The sequence below is a fragment of the Sus scrofa genome, chromosome 18, assembly GCF_054392235.1.
Source record: "Sus scrofa isolate SSC_HxYL_T2T_F1_AM1 chromosome 18, Sscrofa_HxYL_maternal_Yorkshire_Landrace_v2.0, whole genome shotgun sequence".
Taxonomy (NCBI): Eukaryota; Metazoa; Chordata; class Mammalia; order Artiodactyla; family Suidae; genus Sus; species Sus scrofa.
The window spans coordinates 14201863-14220289 of NC_139400.1; the positions used below are offsets into that span (position 1 = coordinate 14201863).

Consider the following 18427-nt stretch of genomic DNA (forward strand, 5'->3'; position numbering starts at 1 on the left):
GTGGCCTAGCAGTTAGGGAATCCTGCGTTGTCATTACTGTGGCTCTGTTTGGATCCCTGGCCTGGGAACTTGTGCTTGCCTCAGGCTCGGCCAAAAATGAGAAGCAAAAAACCCCAAAGATCATTGTCCTTTATAAGCTGTTCTTTTGGTTTCCTGGGTTTACTGATGGTTGCAGATGCCAGATTCAAAGGGCAGCAGTCAGGGAGATCGGTGAGTGCTTTTGCGGAAGAGATGGCGGGTACCACCATGCTCTTGGTGTCAGTTCTGGAGCCCAAGATTCGGAATGGGGAGAAGAGCATCCCCTAGTAGATAATCACACCGGCTGGTCAGGTCCAGGAGCGGCTCTTACAGGCCTCATCAAGTGACTCTCTTCCTCAGAGAATCTGGTGCCCCCCCCCTTTGATGCGCTGTCCTTTGGACGAAGTCTCTGTACTGTATTAATGAGAGAACTCTGCGGGGAGGAGGAGTGAGGAGCAGGTCTCTCTCTCTCCTGTACCCGGCGGCTAAATTGGTGCCAGCTGGGTGACTCAGGAGCAGCCGCGGGACGGGAGGTGGCCTCTGGGCGTGCGTGTTGAGTGCCCACTGCTGGGTTTTACAGGGACGCCCTGGAAGCCTCTCTTGCCGCTTCTCTCAGCAGCCTTCAGCAGGACGGCCTCTCTTCCGGGGAGGAGCGCGGGACCCAGGTTCCTGGGCTGCGCTACAACATTTAGCCCAGCTGCCTTGGCAACCTCTAGCTTCTGGGCCTGGACCCCCTCTTTTTTCACCTTACTTCATCGTTTTGAAAACAAAGGCCTGTGAGGTCACGAGGGACAGCCTTGCCGCTGTCCGTGAGCGGCAGCCCGGAGAGCTCTGTGCGCGTGGGACTGCGGATGGGGGCCGGCTCTTTCTTTCCCAGCTGCAGGAGGGTGCCCTAGGCTCAGTGATCTGGAACTTGGCCGAGGTGTGAGCATCCATCCTTTCCATGCCGCATAGTGATCCCATCAATCATCTTCCTTCTTTGGCAGGTCTTTACACTCGGATGCTAAAGCTTTAGTCAGAAGGAAACTTACCATTGAGATTACCTTATAGTTAAACACATTTGTTGTTTTTTTTCCCCAAGAGATTTCCTGGTTGGCCCCAATCCTTGGCTCCTTGGGCTGCTGTTGTTGTGCAGAGGTCACGCACATAGCGGGGGCCGGGTTGGTGTGGGAAGCACCCAGGGCTGGGTGTGCGCGGCTGACGCGCACTGTGTTTGCCTGTCTCTTAGGATCCAGGACCACGGTGGTGGTCGGGACACCCCTGACAGCTTTGTTCCTTCATCCTCTCCGGAGAGCGTGGTCGGGATGGAAGTCAGCAGGTACCCGGATCTGTCACTGGTCAAAGAGGAGCCTCCGGAGCCGGTGCCATCCCCCATCATCCCGATCCTTCCCAGCCATCCCGGGAAAGGTAGGGCCGGGCCTCACCACCCAGTTGCTGTCTGCCTCTGCCGGGCCGCGCCCGTTCGTGTTTTGAAACATGGTTAACACGCAGTTAATCCTTCTTCTTTTAAGGTTTGGAATCTAGAAGGAATGACATCAAAACTGAACCAGGCACTTTATTTTTCACATCACCGTTTGGTTCCTCCCCAAATGGTCCCAGATCGGGTCTCATATCTGTGGCAATTACTCTGCATCCGACAGCTGCTGAGGTAAAGAGGAAATGGCTTTTTGACGTTATGGGATATGTCCCCATTTTTAGGGTGTGTCAGTGGCACGCACAGCAGGGTCGTTGCGGATGAAAGATTCAAGTTTGGGTAGGCTCGGGGGGTCACTTCGGACGTCTGCTGCCGCCACAGCTGTGACCAAGCATCAGACAGATGGGTCCACATCAGGGCAAAGGGCAAAGAGTGAGAGTTGCCTTTTTTATTCAAGGGTGTGTATGGCAGGGAACTCTTTAGAGAAGGAGAAACCCTTTGATAACTGTCTGCACAGAGAAAATTAAAGCAGTGAAAAAGAACTTGGTCAGCGAGGGAAGTTTTCCAGAAGGGGGATGAATGTTGAACAGCAGCTCATGCCAAACACTAGCCCATGGCTGGGATTTTTTTTTTTTTTAACTCAATTCTTGAAGATGGTGGTGGCCAAGCTCATAGTCCAGTGATGGGGTGTTGCCGTTGTCAGCAGAACGTAGCAGTAGCGTGGGCTCCTGGACTGTTTGTCCAGAGCTGGGCAGAGGCCCCTTGGAGAAGGCGACGACCAGCTGTACCATCGGGGACACGGTTTGGCTCGTTCCGTGTCTTCAGTGTCTGCGAGAGTTTACTGCTCTTCGGATACTTGGCACCGACGGTTGCCGGGATGAGGACTCCTGTCCGCCGAGGCTTTGTTTGGGTCGGGCCCATCGTAATCCCCTCTTAGTCTGAAGAACGTCACTGGATTTGCAGCCTGCGTGTGTCCCGCAGGCGACCTTCCGTGGTTCGTGGTCGCTGTCTGGGTGGGTAACACCGCGTTTGCAATTTTGTTTTAGAACATTAGCAGTGTTGTGGCTGCGTTTTCCGACCTTCTCCACGTCCGAATTCCTAACAGCTATGAGGTTAGTAATGCCCCAGATGGTCCATCCGTGGGTGTGGTCAGTAGCCACAGAGTAAACCCAGGTTTGGAGTATCGACAGCGCTTATTTCTTCGTGGGCCTCCACCAGGACCTGCAAACCCTCCCAGATTAGCCAGCTCTTACCACCTGAAGCAGCCTAATGTGCCTTTTCCTCCAGCGAGCAACGGTGAGCTGGTTTACATTTCGGTAACCCCAGATTCATTCTTGATTCCAAAGTTAAGCTTATTCTCTTTAAAATCTCACCTTAATTTTGAACACGTCCAGGGAACGTGTTGGCGCGGAGTCTTGGTGGATTAACGCTCTGGGTGTTGTGTCTCATGGGCCTGCCTGAGCTTTCCGTTCTATCCAGCTGTCAGCCCGGAGGCGCGGGGGTGCGCGCCCATCCCCGACGCCGGGGCCCCTCTTGCTCTCCTGCGCCCCACCTGCTGCTCGCTTCTCACCGTGGCGGGCAGGCGGCTTGGCCGGTGCTCCTCTCCCCTCCTCCTGCAGCAGTGCTCCCGCTCCCCTCGCTCCCCTCGCCGTTTCCTCTCTCCTGGGCCACGTCCGTTCCTGTGTGTCTGCCTGACTGGCCTGCCCTCACCCTGCTGCCCCATCTCCGCACTCACCCGTGTGGGGTGGCCCCCTGCTGCCCTCACCTGCTCTTGTAGCCCCGCAGCTTCCCAGTGCTCATCCCTGAACCTCCCCGAGAGTTGCTCCTGTTGGAGGGGGAGTTCTCAGCCTCGGGCTGCTTCTGTCACATGGGTTTTTTTCCCCTGCTCCTCCCTCTCTGGCTTCTCGGCCACACGGAGGATGTGCTCTGAGGGGGCCTCGTGCTCTGGGGTCTGAGCCCGTACACTTTCCTCTTGGCCCCGGGCCTGCCGCGCTCCCTCTTTGAGTTTCCGAATCACACCCACTGAAGAGCCCATGCACGCCCTCCTCACCTCCCACGAGACCTTTCGTGTCGTCTTCGCCCTCGAGCATACGTGGTCTCCCTCCCGGCCACTCGCACGGAGGCTGAACACGGCCCAGCGGGTGACCCGGTTCCCCCCACACGTCTCGCGGCCCAGTTGTCGTTCAGCCGTGTGAGCTGGGCTCCTCTGCTTGTACCCCAGGGTCGTGCACGCAAGAGGCGCCCCGTAGCCATTGCTCAGATTAGGCTTTTATTACTTAACAGAGACTAATACACGGTAAGTTAAATGAACCACGTTACAGTAGATTGATACGGTATATAGCTGGTCATCATGTACCATCTGTGCGACCGGTCAGGTTTAGCCGCTGACAGAAGTCTTTTGCCTCTAGGTCTTTCTGGATACAAGGATGCTAGTCATGGCATTGCAGAAAGTGCGGCCCTCAGACCACAGTGGTGCTGCCACTGCAAAGTGGTTATTCTGGGCAGCGGCGTGAGGAAGTCGGTCAGAGACCTGGCCTTTGTGAACAAGGTATGTGAGTGTGGGTGTGGGTGAGTGTGGGTGTGGGCGTCCCCGCCCCTGCCGGCCGCCTGGGCAGGGCCCTGCTCCTGCACCCACGGGACATCCGTTGCGGGAAGGAGCCTCTACTTATGTTCCTTGTGCTTAAGCTTAAAACCAGATTACCGCAGCTGGCTGTTAAGGTGGACGCTGTTAGAACGGCGTGTTTTTAAGTTCAGTGAAATATGGAAAGTAAAGTTTATTTCTGTAAGTGTGTCTTTGTGGCGAAATCATTACATGCTAAATATCAGCTCGCAGTTATCTGTGTACTTCTAAGGTGGCTACTTTTCACTTGGAGCAGAACATAAAAACCAACTCTGTAAAGATCTTGTTTTTATTAACTTTTGACTTGTTGAGCTCCCCCCACGTTTCTCGTTGCCTTTCAGGATTTCCGAGAAAGCTCCAGTAGGGTGGAAAAGGACATTGTCTTCTGCAGTAACAACTGCTTTGTTCTCTATTCATCAGCTGCCCAAGCAAAAAACTCGGAGAGCAAGGTAAAACTCGACCGTCTCCGTCTGTGCGGAGGAGCTTGCGTGTCTGGGAATGTGCCCCGGCCCCACGCAGAGCTCTCCCGGGGAGTGGGAGCAGGTGCCACTCACCTGCTTGGTAGCCGAGCTGAGAAAGAGCAATTGGTCCCGGTTGTTGTTGCCGGTTAAATAAGTTTAGCTTCTTTGGCAAGAGCGGGTAGATCTGAATTATATCTTAAAAGTTCAGAATTGAGTAAAACCCTAATACTAAAATCCGAAATCTTATTTAATTACAAATAATTTAATTACAGCTGTGAAAGATTGCTGCATTGATTTTTATCCCAATGGCAAAACCTGTTCACAGACGCATTTGGAAGCTCTTCATGTATTCTGGGGGGGAAGTGCCTTTCTCATGCTGCGGTGGGAAAGGCCTGCTTGCTTTTGCGTGGTTCTCTGGGTGCGTCTGGGTGTGAAGGGGACGCGGACGACGTGAAGGGTGGTTTTCCCACATGCAGTAAGTTTAGACGTTAAACTATATCTGCCTAGATGAGAGAAGGAATTGTTTTTGGTTTTGTTTTTTCGCCAAATAATTTTTGAAGGGGTATGCAATGCCTGGCTGCTTCTGGACTTTATGTGAGGCTTATCTTTTTTCAGAACCACATAGGAAGGGGTGTATGAGGAGAGGCTGTGGGTTTGCTCTTTGACTTGTTTGTGACACTTTGAGTCCAAAGAGAAACTAATGGAGCTTCTCTCTCAGCTCAGCCCTTTCAGCAGCTGGATCCCAACCCCCCGCCTCTGAGGAAAGTTCACTGTGCCCCGTTTGCTGGCAGGGGACGTCTTCCCCTCCCTCACGCGTCTGCCAACTAACTAAGCCTAAGATTAACAAACGGGAATTTCGGAGGGTGGGGTGAGCGTGTAAGAGAGAGTGAGCTGAAGTTGTGTCGTGTAAATTCAGCAGGCACTGGCAGTACTGATTTTTCTGGCTTTATTATGGTTTGCAAGTGAGTGTCCATGGAAGTTTAAGCAAAATACGCTGTCCCTGTTGATCTGTAAATACTGGACATTGAGCACCGACTCGTGCTGCCCAAAAGTCCTCGCCACTCAGGTTCAGAGCCCCAGCCGAAGACGGTCAGAACCCTGTTGCTCATTTTGCCTTGTTCTAGTGCCGGTTGCTGTTCGGGCTCTTGAATGCCTCGTTTTTGTGCTTCTCTTTATTGCTCAGGACTGCATGGCTTCGTTGCCACAGTCACCGGTCAGAGAGCCACCTTCCAGAGCTTTCCATCAGTACAGCACCAACATCTCCACTTTGGATGTGCGTTGCCTGCCGCAGTTCCAGGAGGCAGCTTCGCCCCCCGCGTCGCCTCCCATCACGTTCCCTCCTGCTTTTGAAGCCGCCCAGGTCGAGGCAAAGCCCGATGAGCTGAAAGTCACCGTCAAGTTAAAGCCTCGGCTGAGGACCGTCCACGGCGGCTTGGAGGACTGCCGGCCGAGCGCTAAGAAGTGGCGGGGCATGAAGTGGAAGAAGTGGAGCGTCCACATCGTGGTCCCCAAGGGGGCGTTCCGACCCCCCTGCGAGGAGGAGATCGATGAGTTTCTGAAGAAACTGGGCACGTCCCTGAAGCCCGATCCTGTGCCCAGAGACTATCGGAAGTGCTGCTTCTGCCACGAAGAAGGCGACGGCCTGACAGACGGGCCGGCCCGGCTGCTCAACCTCGACTTGGACCTGTGGGTGCACCTGAACTGCGCGCTGTGGTCCACCGAGGTCTACGAGACCCAGGCTGGCGCCTTAATCAACGTCGAGCTCGCCCTCAGGCGCGGCCTGCAGATGAAGTGTGTCTTCTGCCACAAGATGGGGGCCACCAGCGGGTGCCACCGATTTCGATGCACCAACAGTTACCACTTCACCTGCGCCGTGAAAGCTCAGTGCATGTTCTTCCGAGACAAAACCACGCTGTGCCCCATGCATAAGCCAAAGGGGGTCCACGAGCAGGAGCTGAGCTCCTTCGCCGTCTTCAGGAGGGTCTACGTGCAGCGCGACGAGGTGCGGCAGATCGCCAGCATCGTGCAGCGGGGGGAGCGCGACCACACCTTCCGGGTGGGCAGCCTCATCTTCCACACCATCGGCCAGCTGCTCCCGCAGCAGATGCAGGCCTTCCACTCGGCCAAGGCGCTCTTCCCCGTGGGCTACGAGGCCAGCCGGCTCTACTGGAGCACGCGCTACGCCAACCGGCGCTGCCGCTACCTGTGCTCCATCGAGGAGAAGGACGGGCGCCCCGTGTTCGTGATCAGGATCGTGGAGCACGGCCACGAAGACCTTGTCCTGAGCGACACGTCGCCGAAAGGTGAGGCCCCGCTTGGACGCTGGGCAGGGCTGGTCACTCCAGGGTGGGGTGCCTGAGCGTTTGCCGTCCGTCCCCCTGGGTGCCTTCTCCTAGTTCTCATCCTTTATAGCAGCAGGGCCCGGGGGCTTCACTCAGAAACGCCAGTCAGTCCTGACGTCTTTGTATTGTCGTCTCTTGCGGTCTTTGCCACACTGTTTCCCAAACACGTGCTGGACTTGCTCTAAGTCAGAATATATGTCCCAGCAGAGTGTATGAAGCGAGCAGGAGAAGCATTTCTTGGTAGAAGTTGCCTGTCGCTTACCCTGGGGTTCTCTTCTTAGTGGCACCTAGAAGGTGGGGACCGTATTTAAAGCACAGTGTGTGTTGTCTCCAGGTGTATCGGATAGTACTTTTTCTGTGTGTGTGGCTGCACCTGAGACGCGTGGAGGTTGCGGTTGTGACCTGTGCCGCCTCTGTGACGGCGCCTGTCCTTAACCTGCTGCACCACACGGGAACTCCGGGAGCCTCAGATCTTAAACACGTGTAGAGCCAGAAAACAGGCACATACAGTTTTGGCCTCTGGGGTTAAGCCTGGATTGTCATTTTTACGGGTGTACAATGTATTGTCCAACTGCTTTTCTAAAATTTAGTTTTTAAGTGTATGAACATGTTCTAAAGATAATCGCTGCGTTCCTGCTGTGGCTCAGCTGGTGAAGGACCAGGTGTTGTCTCTGGCAGTACGGGTTCGATCCCCACCTCGGCACAGGGGGTTAAGGGTCTGGTGTTGCCACAGCTGTGGTGTGGGTCGCAGATGTGGTTTGGATTCGACCCTGGCCCAGGCACTTCATATGCCGTGGGTCTGGCTGATAAGGAAAATAAATGAAAGGAAGATAATGCCAATGGGAATAGGAATTTCAATATTTCAGTCTAACGCTGAGAGGAAAGGACATATTTATTGATGCTACTTAATTGGACTAATCATTTGAAAATCTAATACGCAGCTTGGCCAGCATGAAAGTGAGTTAACTACCTACGTGAGTTTCAGTTACATTAAAGGGTCTTCCCACTTTTCCTTAATGTAACATATCCTTTCCTCCCAAACTTCATCAGGTTTTTTGTTTGTTTGTTTGGGGGAGTGGGCTTTTTTTTAGGGCTGTGCCCACGGCATATAGAGGTTCCCAGGCTAGGGGTCGAATCGGAGCCACAGCTGCAGGCCTGTTCCACAGCCACAGCAACACCAGGCCCGAGCTGCATCTGTGACCTACACCACAGCTCACGGCAACGCCGGATCCTTAGCCCCCTGAGTGAGGCCAGGGATCAGACCTGTGCCATCACAGATACTGGTTGGATTCTTAAGTCACTGAGCCACAACGGCAACTCCAATCAGGTCTTTAAAAAGGCTGCCATCTGATCAGCAGGCAACAGCAGGCGTGTTAAGAGCGCTGCTCACTGGCTTTACATGGGTCTGGTCGGTCTCTTTTGCCCTTTTGCTTGGATGCCGCCTCCTGTTTTCCTCGCTGTTCTGCTAAGAGCAAGTGTGTCACCAAAAAAATTCTTTTTTGTCCATATGTAGGTGTCTGGGATAAAATTTTGGAGCCTGTGGCATGTGTGAGAAAAAAATCTGAAATGCTCCAGCTTTTCCCAGCCTATTTAAAAGGAGAGGACCTGTTCGGCCTGACGGTCTCTGCAGTGGCGCGGATCGCCGAATCAGTGAGTGCCCGGGCGCACGTGACCTGGGGTCACTGTCCTCTTGCACGGCTCAGCACCGAGCCCTTAGGTTCTCGCCCCTTCAGGGTGGTGGCTTTGCCGGAGACGAACTCCTGTCTCTTAAAGAAATCGAGGCCTCCGGGAGTTGGGAGACCCCGTGAATGTCTGTGTTCCCCGGGCTTGGGAGGCCCCGCGGGAGGTGGGTGCGCCCACCCTGCACCCGGCGTCCTAGGTTCGGTCCCCGAGGACAGGTGGGTTTCAGGAGCCCATCTTCTCTGACGCCTCCTCCTGATAAGCCTGTGAGATCACACTCTCGTTTGCCAGTCGGCACCCAGTGCTTCTGGAAAATTGCGTGATTACAAGGCATTGTTTTCCAGAAGGAAGTCATGCATGGGTTTTCTTTGGAGAAGGAGAGGCCCCTGGGGCCCTGGGTGCAGTACCAGCTGCTTGGTTTGGTGGAGACCTGCCTGGACCATACGGAGCTGCTACGTCTCCAGGGGACTGTGTCCCCGGACGTACAGCCTAGAAAAGTCCAGAGACAGAGTAGCCTAAGTGACCACTGTCCTCCCAGGGCCCTGGCAGCGATGAGCCCATCACAGTCAGCTTCTGGTGCAGGCTGCTGTGTTAGCAAGTTAGAGGAGCGTCCTGTAACCAGCAGCTTGAAAATGTCGACAAGTTAGGTGTTCCTCTTGTGGCTCAGTGGGTTAAGAACCCAACTAGTATCCATGAGAACTCGGGTTCAATCCCTGGCCTTGCTCAGTGGGTTCAGGATCCAACATTGCCGTGAGCAGTGGTGTAGACCAGCGGCTGCAGCTCTGATTCGACCCCTAGCCTGGGAACCTCCATGCACCGAGGGTGCGGCCCTAAAAAGACAAAAAGAGAACAAACACTCGAGCAGTGATTCGAGTGAGGCCATCCTTGGGCCGCTCAGGTTCCCTGTGGTCTCGGTCGGATGAGTGACCCCTGCGTTATCTGCCTTCTTTCCAGCTCCCTGGGGTTGAGGCGTGTGAAAACTACACCTTCCGGTACGGCCGCAACCCGCTCATGGAGCTTCCTCTTGCCGTCAACCCCACAGGTTGTGCCCGTTCTGAACCTAAAATGAGTGCCCATGTCAAGAGGTTTGTGTTAAGGTATTTTGTTTTAACTTCACATAGTACAGCCCAGGGTTTCTAGGCGTATTAGTGGTTTTCTGTGCTGGATTTGTCTGCTGCTTACAAACCCTGCTGTCTCTGGCTGTGTCCGTGCCGCCCGCCTCGGAGGCCCCGCCGTGTGGCTCTGCTAGGCGGCTTTGCGTGTGTCCCCTCCCTGAGCACTTGAACCAGCCTGGCCCGGGGCCTCCTGCAGGGGTAGCTTCAGTTTTCCTTTGTCTCCTCCTGCCGGCTGCCGCGTCCGCAGGCCTCACACCCTGAACAGCACCAGCACGTCCAAGTCCTTCCAGAGCACAGTCACCGGGGAGCTGAACGCGCCCTACAGCAAGCAGTTTGTCCACTCCAAGTCGTCCCAGTACCGCAAGATGAAAACCGAGTGGAAGTCGAACGTGTACCTGGCCCGGTCTCGGATTCAGGTGAGGACAGCTGCGTCTCCGGGGAGAGGGGGTGGCCGGCGCGGGAGGAGTCCCCGTGGGGCCGTCTTTTATTCGCCCGCCATACCGCCGCCACCTCCTTGGGTCCCGCTGAGCTCACAGAGGGCAGGGACCGTGGACGTTCCACCCACCGGCTCTGTGGCGCCTTCCTCAGAGCTATTTGAAGGCCCTTGTGAAGGATACAAATGCCACGATTTTCTGAAGGTGCCCAGTTTTGGAAGTTACCCTCGGGGAGCCTTCTTTTCATCTTCTGATGGATTGCGGCCTGCGGCATAGCCGTCTAAGCCCCGAGGGCCTCCCTGTGCTCCCCCTTCCTGCGAGCGGCCCAGGACCCAGACGGCTGCCCACCGCTCCCTTAGGACGGAGCCACGAGGCCCTCCTCCTCCTGGTCCCTGAGCCCCGCAGCTGCCCACTGGTCCTGGGCGTTAGCCTCCTCACCCCCAGATCCAAAGCGTCCAGGGATTCGGTTGCCTTCTATTCTGAAAAGTCCTCTCAAAAGCTGGCCGCCCTGCCGTCCGCTCTGCCGGCCCATCTCACCTGTAGGCAGCTGCGCGGGCCTGCCTGTCTCTATCGGAAGCCAGGGGACCCCTTCAGGTGTAGACCTGAGCTGCCTTCCAGAGCTGAACTTACTCAGGTGCCCCTTCCTCCACCCTGAAGGGATCCCCTCTGGATTCTTGATATTTGCTCTTTTCACCAAAATGAGCCTGCGTTGGGATCCTTTTTATTTGTTCCTTTTCTCACTTGATGAGCCCTTTCCACCTGAAGCAGCGTGACCCTGAGCGGGTCTGGGAATTGGTTTTGCATTTGTTCTTGTCCACGTTTGACCTCTGTTTCGCTCCATATGCAAAATCAGACCCTGAAGCCGGGGTCACAGTGTGGATCCCAGCCCGTGGGCACCAGCACTGCCTGGGGCTTTGCAGGGTTGGGGGCCCAGCCTCACTGAATCTGGCTCCCGAGGTGGGGCCCATGGTGGGTTTTGGTGCAGCCCAACCAGAGAAGGTTGCCTGTGCTGTGGCCTTGTCCTCTGCTTTGCATCTCTCTATCTGACGTCTTTGTGTTACACATACGATGCTGTCCTGGCCTGTCTGCCGCTGCCTCGGGAATGGAGGCTCTGAGATTCCCGGGAGATGGGGTCCAGCTCTGCTCCCGGCAGGGGTGTTTCCTCGGCTCAGCTGCTTCTCTTTTCGAAGGTTTCCAGACATCCCTTCTGAGCACGCATTAGCCATCCTGTTCCTAGGTGTTGGTGTCAGCCCCTGACTTCCGAGCCAGTGGTTTCGCAGCTGCCTTGTCGAGTCTGTCATCTTTAGCCTGAAGCACTTTGCAGGGTTTTGGGTGTTTGGTCATCTTTTTCCTTCCTCCCTCCACCCCCCTCCCAGGTAGCCATGTCAGTGACCTGGTGCAGAGCCTGTATTTTTGCCACGCTACTCTCTTGCAGGTACACACACAGCTATGTGCGTGTGTAAAAGTGGGGTCACATTCTCTATAATTTTCTGCGTCCCTTTTTTCACCAACATACAGACTCCTTGTTCATCTGGCTCTCACCCCGATGTCGACAGTGTTGATGAGCCGTGATTAAACAAACAGCTCCACTACTGATGAGCATTTTATTTTGTTTACAGTTATTTTTTTAACCTAAACATCAGCATCTTGTACAGATATCCCTGTGTATTCGATAGCATCACTCCTGTGGGGTGTTTGCCCCAAAGTGAGATTTCTGCATGTATGTTCGCTGTTCATTTTAGTGGCTATTGCCTGTTCTCTAGAAAGGCTGTTGTCACACGCGTCTTCCTGCAGTGTTCACCGTGGGGGCTGTTTCTTATTCTCCCATTTGCAGTGTTAACACCCTTTTGTGTTTTCGCCAGCCTCCGAAGCACAGACCCCGCCACTGTTGCCTCAGCTGCAACTTGTAGTGTTTGCCCTTGGGATGTGCTCTCATGTGAACTGCATTCACGTCCTGTTTCTGTTTTTCAATTTACGAGTACTTGTAGGATTGGGCAAAGGATACTTTGTAGAGGAATTTCTCACATAGTCAAACATGCATGATTTTCTGTAGCTTCTCTTCTTGGTTCAGGCTATAGTGTACATGTATCGTCTCTTAATTTTTTTTCTTTTAAGAATTTTATATTTTATGTTTAAGAATTTTTTTTTCCATTGATGATCTAGTTACCATTTAGTAATCTATAACCCAGCCATATTAAACTGAGTTTTAATGACCACCAAACCACGGTACCTGAATTGTTGGTGTGTACTTGGGGCAATTTGAATTCTGTTTGTTTCCACTGATCTTCTTGTCTCTTACACCAAACTATATTGATGTCCATACAGTTTCTTTTTGTGTGTTCTGGTTTGTTCACAACTGCATCACCTCTGGGACTGAAGAGACAAACTGCATAAATGTTTTTTTCAGGAGATAATTCAGTTCACATACCAAATCTCCTAACAGCAGCCCCGTACTGGGTGCTCCAGGTCATGCTTGATGAGGCTGGTCAGTTTCGGTTGAGAAATGCAGGAGCTGCAGGTAGAGCCATCCTCACACTTAGCCCTCGGTCTGCTTTATAAGTTTACTGTTATGTCAGGTCCTTTTAGAAACAGCAGTGGAGGCATTCCCTTTGTGGCTTAGCAGTTGACGAACTCGAGTATCCATGAGGACTCAGGCTCGATCCCTGGCCTCGCTCAGTGGGTTAAGGATCTGGCATTGGCATGACCTGTGGTGTAGGCCGCAGACGCGGCTCAGATCCCACGTTGCTGTGGCTGTGGTGTAGGCCGGCAGTTGTAATTCTGATTTGACCCCGAGCCTGGGAACTTCCATGTGCCAAGGATGCGGCTCTAAAAAGGAAAAAAGAAAGAAAGAAATAGCGGGCTCTCACTCAGCGAGCTATTCCGTATAAGGTAGGCCATCCGGATGCGAGCGCTCGACTGGGCAGCAGTGTGGCTTGTTCACACGCCTCAGAGTTGAGTGCAAGAAAGACACAGAAACGAGGCACGGATCGCGTCGCTCTGCGCGGTAAGGCTGCTGGTGCTGCGGTCAGTGGACACGATCTGGTCGCTTCGGGTGAAGGGCTTCTATGGCCCGGGGCGGGGGAGGCGGCACAGGCCCGAGTCCCGGGCGGCCGCGGTGCTGAGCCGCTCGTGCTGCGTGCAGGGGCTGGGCCTCTACGCTGCGCGGGACATCGAGAAGCACACCATGGTGATCGAGTACATCGGGACCATCATCCGGAACGAGGTCGCCAACAGGAAGGAGAAGCTCTACGAGTCGCAGGTGAGCGTGGGCGTCCCCGCGCCCCGCAGCCGCCGGTTCCATTCCCAACGAAACCCGCATCTGGGTGTCCTCGGACTTTCCTCTGGTTTTCCCCGTCGGCCTCGTCCTTTGGGGTCAGTGCTGTCCTTTGCAAGGACGTAGCTGTGGATGGACGGGCCCGGCCTCGTGGGCAGCCTCCCAGCGCCTGGAGAGGGACGGGCTGGTGGGCTGCCCGGGGTGGCGGGTCCACGTCCGGCGGGGCGGGCTCTGACCTCTTTCTCTTTCAGAACCGAGGCGTGTACATGTTCCGCATGGACAACGACCACGTCATCGACGCCACGCTCACAGGAGGGCCTGCGAGGTGAGGCTTGGGCTCGAGCGCCCGTGGCTCTCTGTGGCCCGTCAGTGTTGAGAGTCGTTGGAGAGACGCCCTCACGGAAAGAATCTTTGGTTGAAATTGTACCCTCTTCTGTCAGTGGGCAAATAGAAATGTCATTAGGAAAAAGGTCTCTCTGGGAGCTGAAAGCTTCTTAAAGCATCTTCCAGTTGCTTTACGGCAAGTCGTTTTCTGAAACGGTGGCTTTGCAGGTACATCAACCATTCATGTGCACCTAACTGTGTGGCTGAAGTGGTGACTTTCGAGAGAGGACACAAAATCATCATCAGCTCCAGTCGGAGAATCCAGAAAGGAGAGGAGGTGAGCCTGGAGGTCGTGTGTGTGTGTGTGTGTGTGTGTGTGTGATTTTCCAGCCCCCTAGGCGGCAGTTCGCTCCTGCACACTTTAACGTGCTCTGGTTCACGATCCTTTGTTGCTGGAAAAGCCCTCCTGGTGGTCGGGCCCTGTGCCCCGGTCGTGTCTCACCTCGCGGCCCTCCTGGGCCTTGGCTCCCCTTGATCCCAGCCTGGCATTTGGGTCAGTAACCCGCCTTTACCAGCTGTGCCCGTCCTCAAGCTGGTGGCTGAAGAGCATCACGGGATCCGTGCTTCTGGTTCCCGGGAGCTGGCAGCCCTGGCGAGGTCCCCTTGGCAGCACGTTCAGGGGTGCCCGTGGCTGCCGGTCACCCCCGCTCACACGTAGGACCAGCCCGGGCTCACAGGGGCTCCGGAACATGTTTTGAGGCAGTTTGGCTCCTTCGTCATTTTTCGTTTCTCCCCTTGGGCCTCGCGGGGTGCTCTGGTCCAGCGGGGCCCCTGTGAGGCTGTTAGTCTGTCGCCTGGGTGGACATTTCCTGACACTGTCACAGTCGTGATCAGCACACGTTGGGCGGTGCCGCGTCCAGGGACACACCCGCCGAGCCCTGCGGGTTCTGTGGGGCCTGAGGGTCTTTACCTGTTGGGGCCTCAGAGCCTTGGGGTTATTCTTGTATGGGGGGGCTGTCTCTTGGGGATGTGCTTTTAAGGCAAGAAGGGACACCCAGGGCCCGTTTCGTGCATCTCCGTCACCTGGTGAGCAGAGAGGAGAAAGTAGTGCGGTTGCCTCGTGGTGGCCGTGACCCCTGGTGGCCCCGCCCCGCCCGGGCATCTGCGGCGGGAACACCCCCCCCCCCCCCCGCGGCTGCATTTGACCGCAGAGGGGACGGGGCCTGGTTGCGGCGGGAGCGGCTCTGCCGCAGCTGCAGGGACAGCGGCGCCGCACGGGCCCGCCAGCCCCTCGGCGGTGTCCGCTTTCCCGGGGGCGCCTACCCCGTGGGCTCCCGCGGGCGCGGGCAGGGATGCGGGCAGGGCCGCGAGGACGGAGGGGGTTTGGGGCCTGAGAAGACGCTCTCACGGGAGCAGAGACGGGGGAGGAAGGTGCTGTCCGCGGTCCCTGCGGGCCTGGCGCCCGCTCGGCAGGGAGGGGCTGGCCTCTGGGCCTTCGGGGTCCCCGGGAGGCGCGCGGCAGGTCCCTCGCGCCGCGGCCTTGCTGACGCTGTGTCTTTGCCGTGGGCAGCTTTGCTATGACTATAAGTTTGACTTTGAGGACGACCAGCACAAGATCCCCTGTCACTGTGGCGCCGTGAACTGCCGGAAGTGGATGAACTGAGTGCATATTCCTGGCTGTCTCAGAGGGCGGCTTGTCCCTAGGAAGAAGCGATTCACACACCATTTGAATTTCGCAGACGGAAAGGTGTTTTTGTTTTCTGTTTGATGACTTTTCGAAAACTAGCTTCTGGGCGTCGTGATGGCCTCGGTCGGTCGGTCGGTTGGTCCGTCGGTTGGTCGGTCGGTCGGGTGGAGGCACCTGCAGAGAGCTGAGCGAAGCAGCAGCTTCCCCGGGGGCTGGGGCTAGAGCGGAACCCCAGAAGGGTCCAGCACTTTTTGTTTCTTTTGCTTTCTTTTTCCTTTTCGTGGGTGGGTTTTGTTTTGGTCTCTCTTTCTTCTTCTTTTTTTTTAATTTTAGTCTCATTAAGGAGAAACTTTTACTGGGGCAAAGAGCCGATGGCTGCCCTGCCCCAGGGCGGGGGCCTTCCTATGAATGTAAGACTGAAATCACCAGCGAAAGGGAGTCGTCCTAAGTGCTGGCCACGGCCTTATTTGCAAAAGGGGCAGGCCCTCTAATTTAAAGTGTTTTTAAATAAAGTAGACACCACTGAACAAGGAATGTACTGAAATGACTTCCTTAGGGATAGAGCTAAGGGATAATAACTTGCACTAAAATACATTTAAATACTTGATTCCATGAGTCAGTTTATTGTAGTTTTTGATTTCTGTAAAATAAGAGAAACTTTTTGTATTTATTATTGAATAAGTGAATGAAGCTATTTTTAAATAAAAGTTAGAAGAAAGCCAAGCTGCTGCTGTTACCTGCAAAACTAACAAACCTGTTACTTTGTACAAATATGTAAATATTTTGAGAAAAAAATACAGTATAAAAATAGTTATTGACCAAATGCTACCAGGCTCTGCAGCAGCTCGGGTGCTTATAAAATGTTCATAGGGGTGTTACAATATAATTTTGTTATTAAATATGCCATTATAATTATGTAATAACCAAAATTTCAACCTAGAGTGTTTGGGGTTTTTTGCAAATTACGATCTATTAGTACTTAATTGTTTTCTACACCTTACTTCTGACAGAACGGAGTGTATGCTATGACTACAACTTTTATAGCCGTTTTGGTAATTTAAACTAACTTTTTCATATTATATTGCTGCATCCCTACTTCTTCAGTCAGGTTTTTTTGTGCTTACAATTTGTGATAACTGTGAATAACTGCTTAAAAATACACCCAAATGGAGGCTGAATTTTTCTTCAGCGAAAGTAGTTTTGATTAGAACCTTGTTTCAAGCCACAAAAAATCATGTAAAACATTACTAGGATCATGTAGCAGGAACTGAAATCTAACTCTATAGCCTTCTATTTAACACAAAAATTTGAAAAAGAAAAAAAAAAAAAAAGACAGAGACGTGATTATGCTTGCAGCTGCAGGACCCCGGCAATAGGGTTTTGGAAGATGTAATTTTAAAATGTGTTGGTATGAACTGTTTGTTTACATTTCTTTAATAAAAAAACACTGTTTTGTGTTTGCTTGTAGAAACTTAATCAGCATTTTGAACCAGGTTAGCTTTTTATTTTGTACTTAAAATTCTGGTACTGACACTTCGCAGGCTGAGTATAAAATGAAGTTTTCGTGTGCACAATTCAAGTGGGCTGTAAGCTGTCGGTATGTTCAGTGATGCAGTTCTGAACTTGTAATGTATATGGCATGATGTATTTTTATCTTACAGAATAAATCAATTGTATATATTTTTCTCTTGATAAATAGCTGTATGAAATTTGTTTCTTGAATATTTTTCTTCTCTTGTACAATATTCTGACATCCTACCAGTATTTGTCCTCGGGTTTTTGTTCTGTTTTCTGTTCTGTATAATAGTATCTAATGTTGGCAAAAATTGAATTTTTTGAAGTATACAGAGTGTTATGGGTTTTGGAATTTGTGGACACAGATTTAGAAGATCACCATTTACAAATAAAATATTTTACATCTACGACAGCTGCTCGGGTCTCTGTTCCCTGCCCCACTGTCCTTTCGGGACCCCTGTGCGCCGTCATCTCGGATCTTTTCAGGTGGAGAGTTGCGGCTGTTGACCGCCGCCCAAGTGAAAAATAGTCCCCTGCCTGCCTGCTCCCTTGTTTGTTTTTGTCTTTTTAGGCCCCACCCGCAGCACGTGGAGGTTCCCAGGCTGGGGGTCCAGTCGGAGCTGCTGCTGCCGCTGCCGGCGTCCACCCCAGACACAGCCGCCCCAGATCGGAGCCGCCTCTGCGACCTACACCACAGCCCATGGCGCGCAGGACGCTGAGCCCACTGAGCGAGGCCAGGGACCGAACCCGCACCCTCCTGGTTCCCAGTGGGATTCGTTGCCGCTGCGCCAGGATGGGAGCTCCCCCTTGTTTGAAGGCGTCCTTATTTACTCGCTGAATGTAGGGCTTGGATTTGTGTGTGTGTGTGTGTGAGTGTGTGAAGCAGCCCCCACACACACTCACACACTCTGATGCTTCTCACGTGGCGTGTATCTGACATTTACGGGGCTTTCAACCGCTCAGAATCCCGGTTGTGGAACCGCTCCCCGTGGGCCGCGGGGGCCGCTCTTCTCGCCCTGGACTCTCGAGGCAGGAAGCCTCAGCCGCGCTGCCCGGGGCCGCTCTCCGCCCGGATGCCCTCCTGTCCCGCATCCCACACCCAGGCATCCAGGGGCTGCGGGACACAGGAGGGCCCTGCGTGGCGAGGGCCCGTCACTCCACCGCTCCGGGGCCGCGGAGGGGCGGGAGCAGCAGGTGCCCGCCCGAGCCCGCTGGTCGCTGGAGTCGCCGAGCTTGCCCTGTCCTGGGGCGATGACAACAGCCCTGGTTCTTCAGGCGAAAATTGGGGGGTGGGTTGGGGGCTCAGGAGGGGCCCCGAGTCCCGGCACAGGGGGTCGTGGCCGCACCAGGCGCCGAGCGCGGGCAGGAAGGAGCCGCGTGAGGAGGCGCCGAGGTCCTGAGCTCCCCGCTGCACAGCCCCTCCGCCGTCCGCCTCCCAACACCCGAAGCCACGCGGGCTGCGAGCCCGGGCCGCCGCCGCCGCCACCACCCCCAGCGCCTCGCGCCTGCCCCGCTGCGCCTGCGCCCGCCGCCCCCGCGTCCC

The 18427-nt window shown here is 54.3% G+C and overlaps 1 protein-coding gene and 1 long non-coding RNA gene across 13 annotated transcripts in view; one reads left to right on the forward strand and one right to left on the reverse strand.

The window, feature by feature from the left end:
• Positions 1 to 17291, forward strand: part of KMT2C (lysine methyltransferase 2C) — a 286602-nt gene extending 269311 nt beyond the window's left edge. For all 12 annotated transcript variants that reach the window (XM_021079123.2, XM_085005082.1, XM_021079130.2 and 9 more), the window contains 13 exons: positions 1247 to 1425; positions 1530 to 1666; positions 2479 to 2728; positions 3841 to 3980; positions 4394 to 4501; positions 5697 to 6816; positions 8369 to 8505; positions 9490 to 9632; positions 9898 to 10066; positions 13227 to 13343; positions 13610 to 13683; positions 13911 to 14019; positions 15253 to 17291. In XM_021079123.2, the coding sequence (XP_020934782.2) occupies positions 1247 to 1425; positions 1530 to 1666; positions 2479 to 2728; positions 3841 to 3980; positions 4394 to 4501; positions 5697 to 6816; positions 8369 to 8505; positions 9490 to 9632; positions 9898 to 10066; positions 13227 to 13343; positions 13610 to 13683; positions 13911 to 14019; positions 15253 to 15345 (2776 nt within the window). In that variant the 3' untranslated portion in view covers positions 15346 to 17291. The remainder of the gene's footprint in view (positions 1 to 1246; positions 1426 to 1529; positions 1667 to 2478; positions 2729 to 3840; positions 3981 to 4393; positions 4502 to 5696; positions 6817 to 8368; positions 8506 to 9489; positions 9633 to 9897; positions 10067 to 13226; positions 13344 to 13609; positions 13684 to 13910; positions 14020 to 15252) is intronic.
• Positions 1 to 18427, reverse strand: part of LOC146394879 (uncharacterized) — a 61805-nt gene that overhangs the window by 38862 nt on the left and 4516 nt on the right. The gene's annotated exons all lie outside the window — the stretch shown is intronic.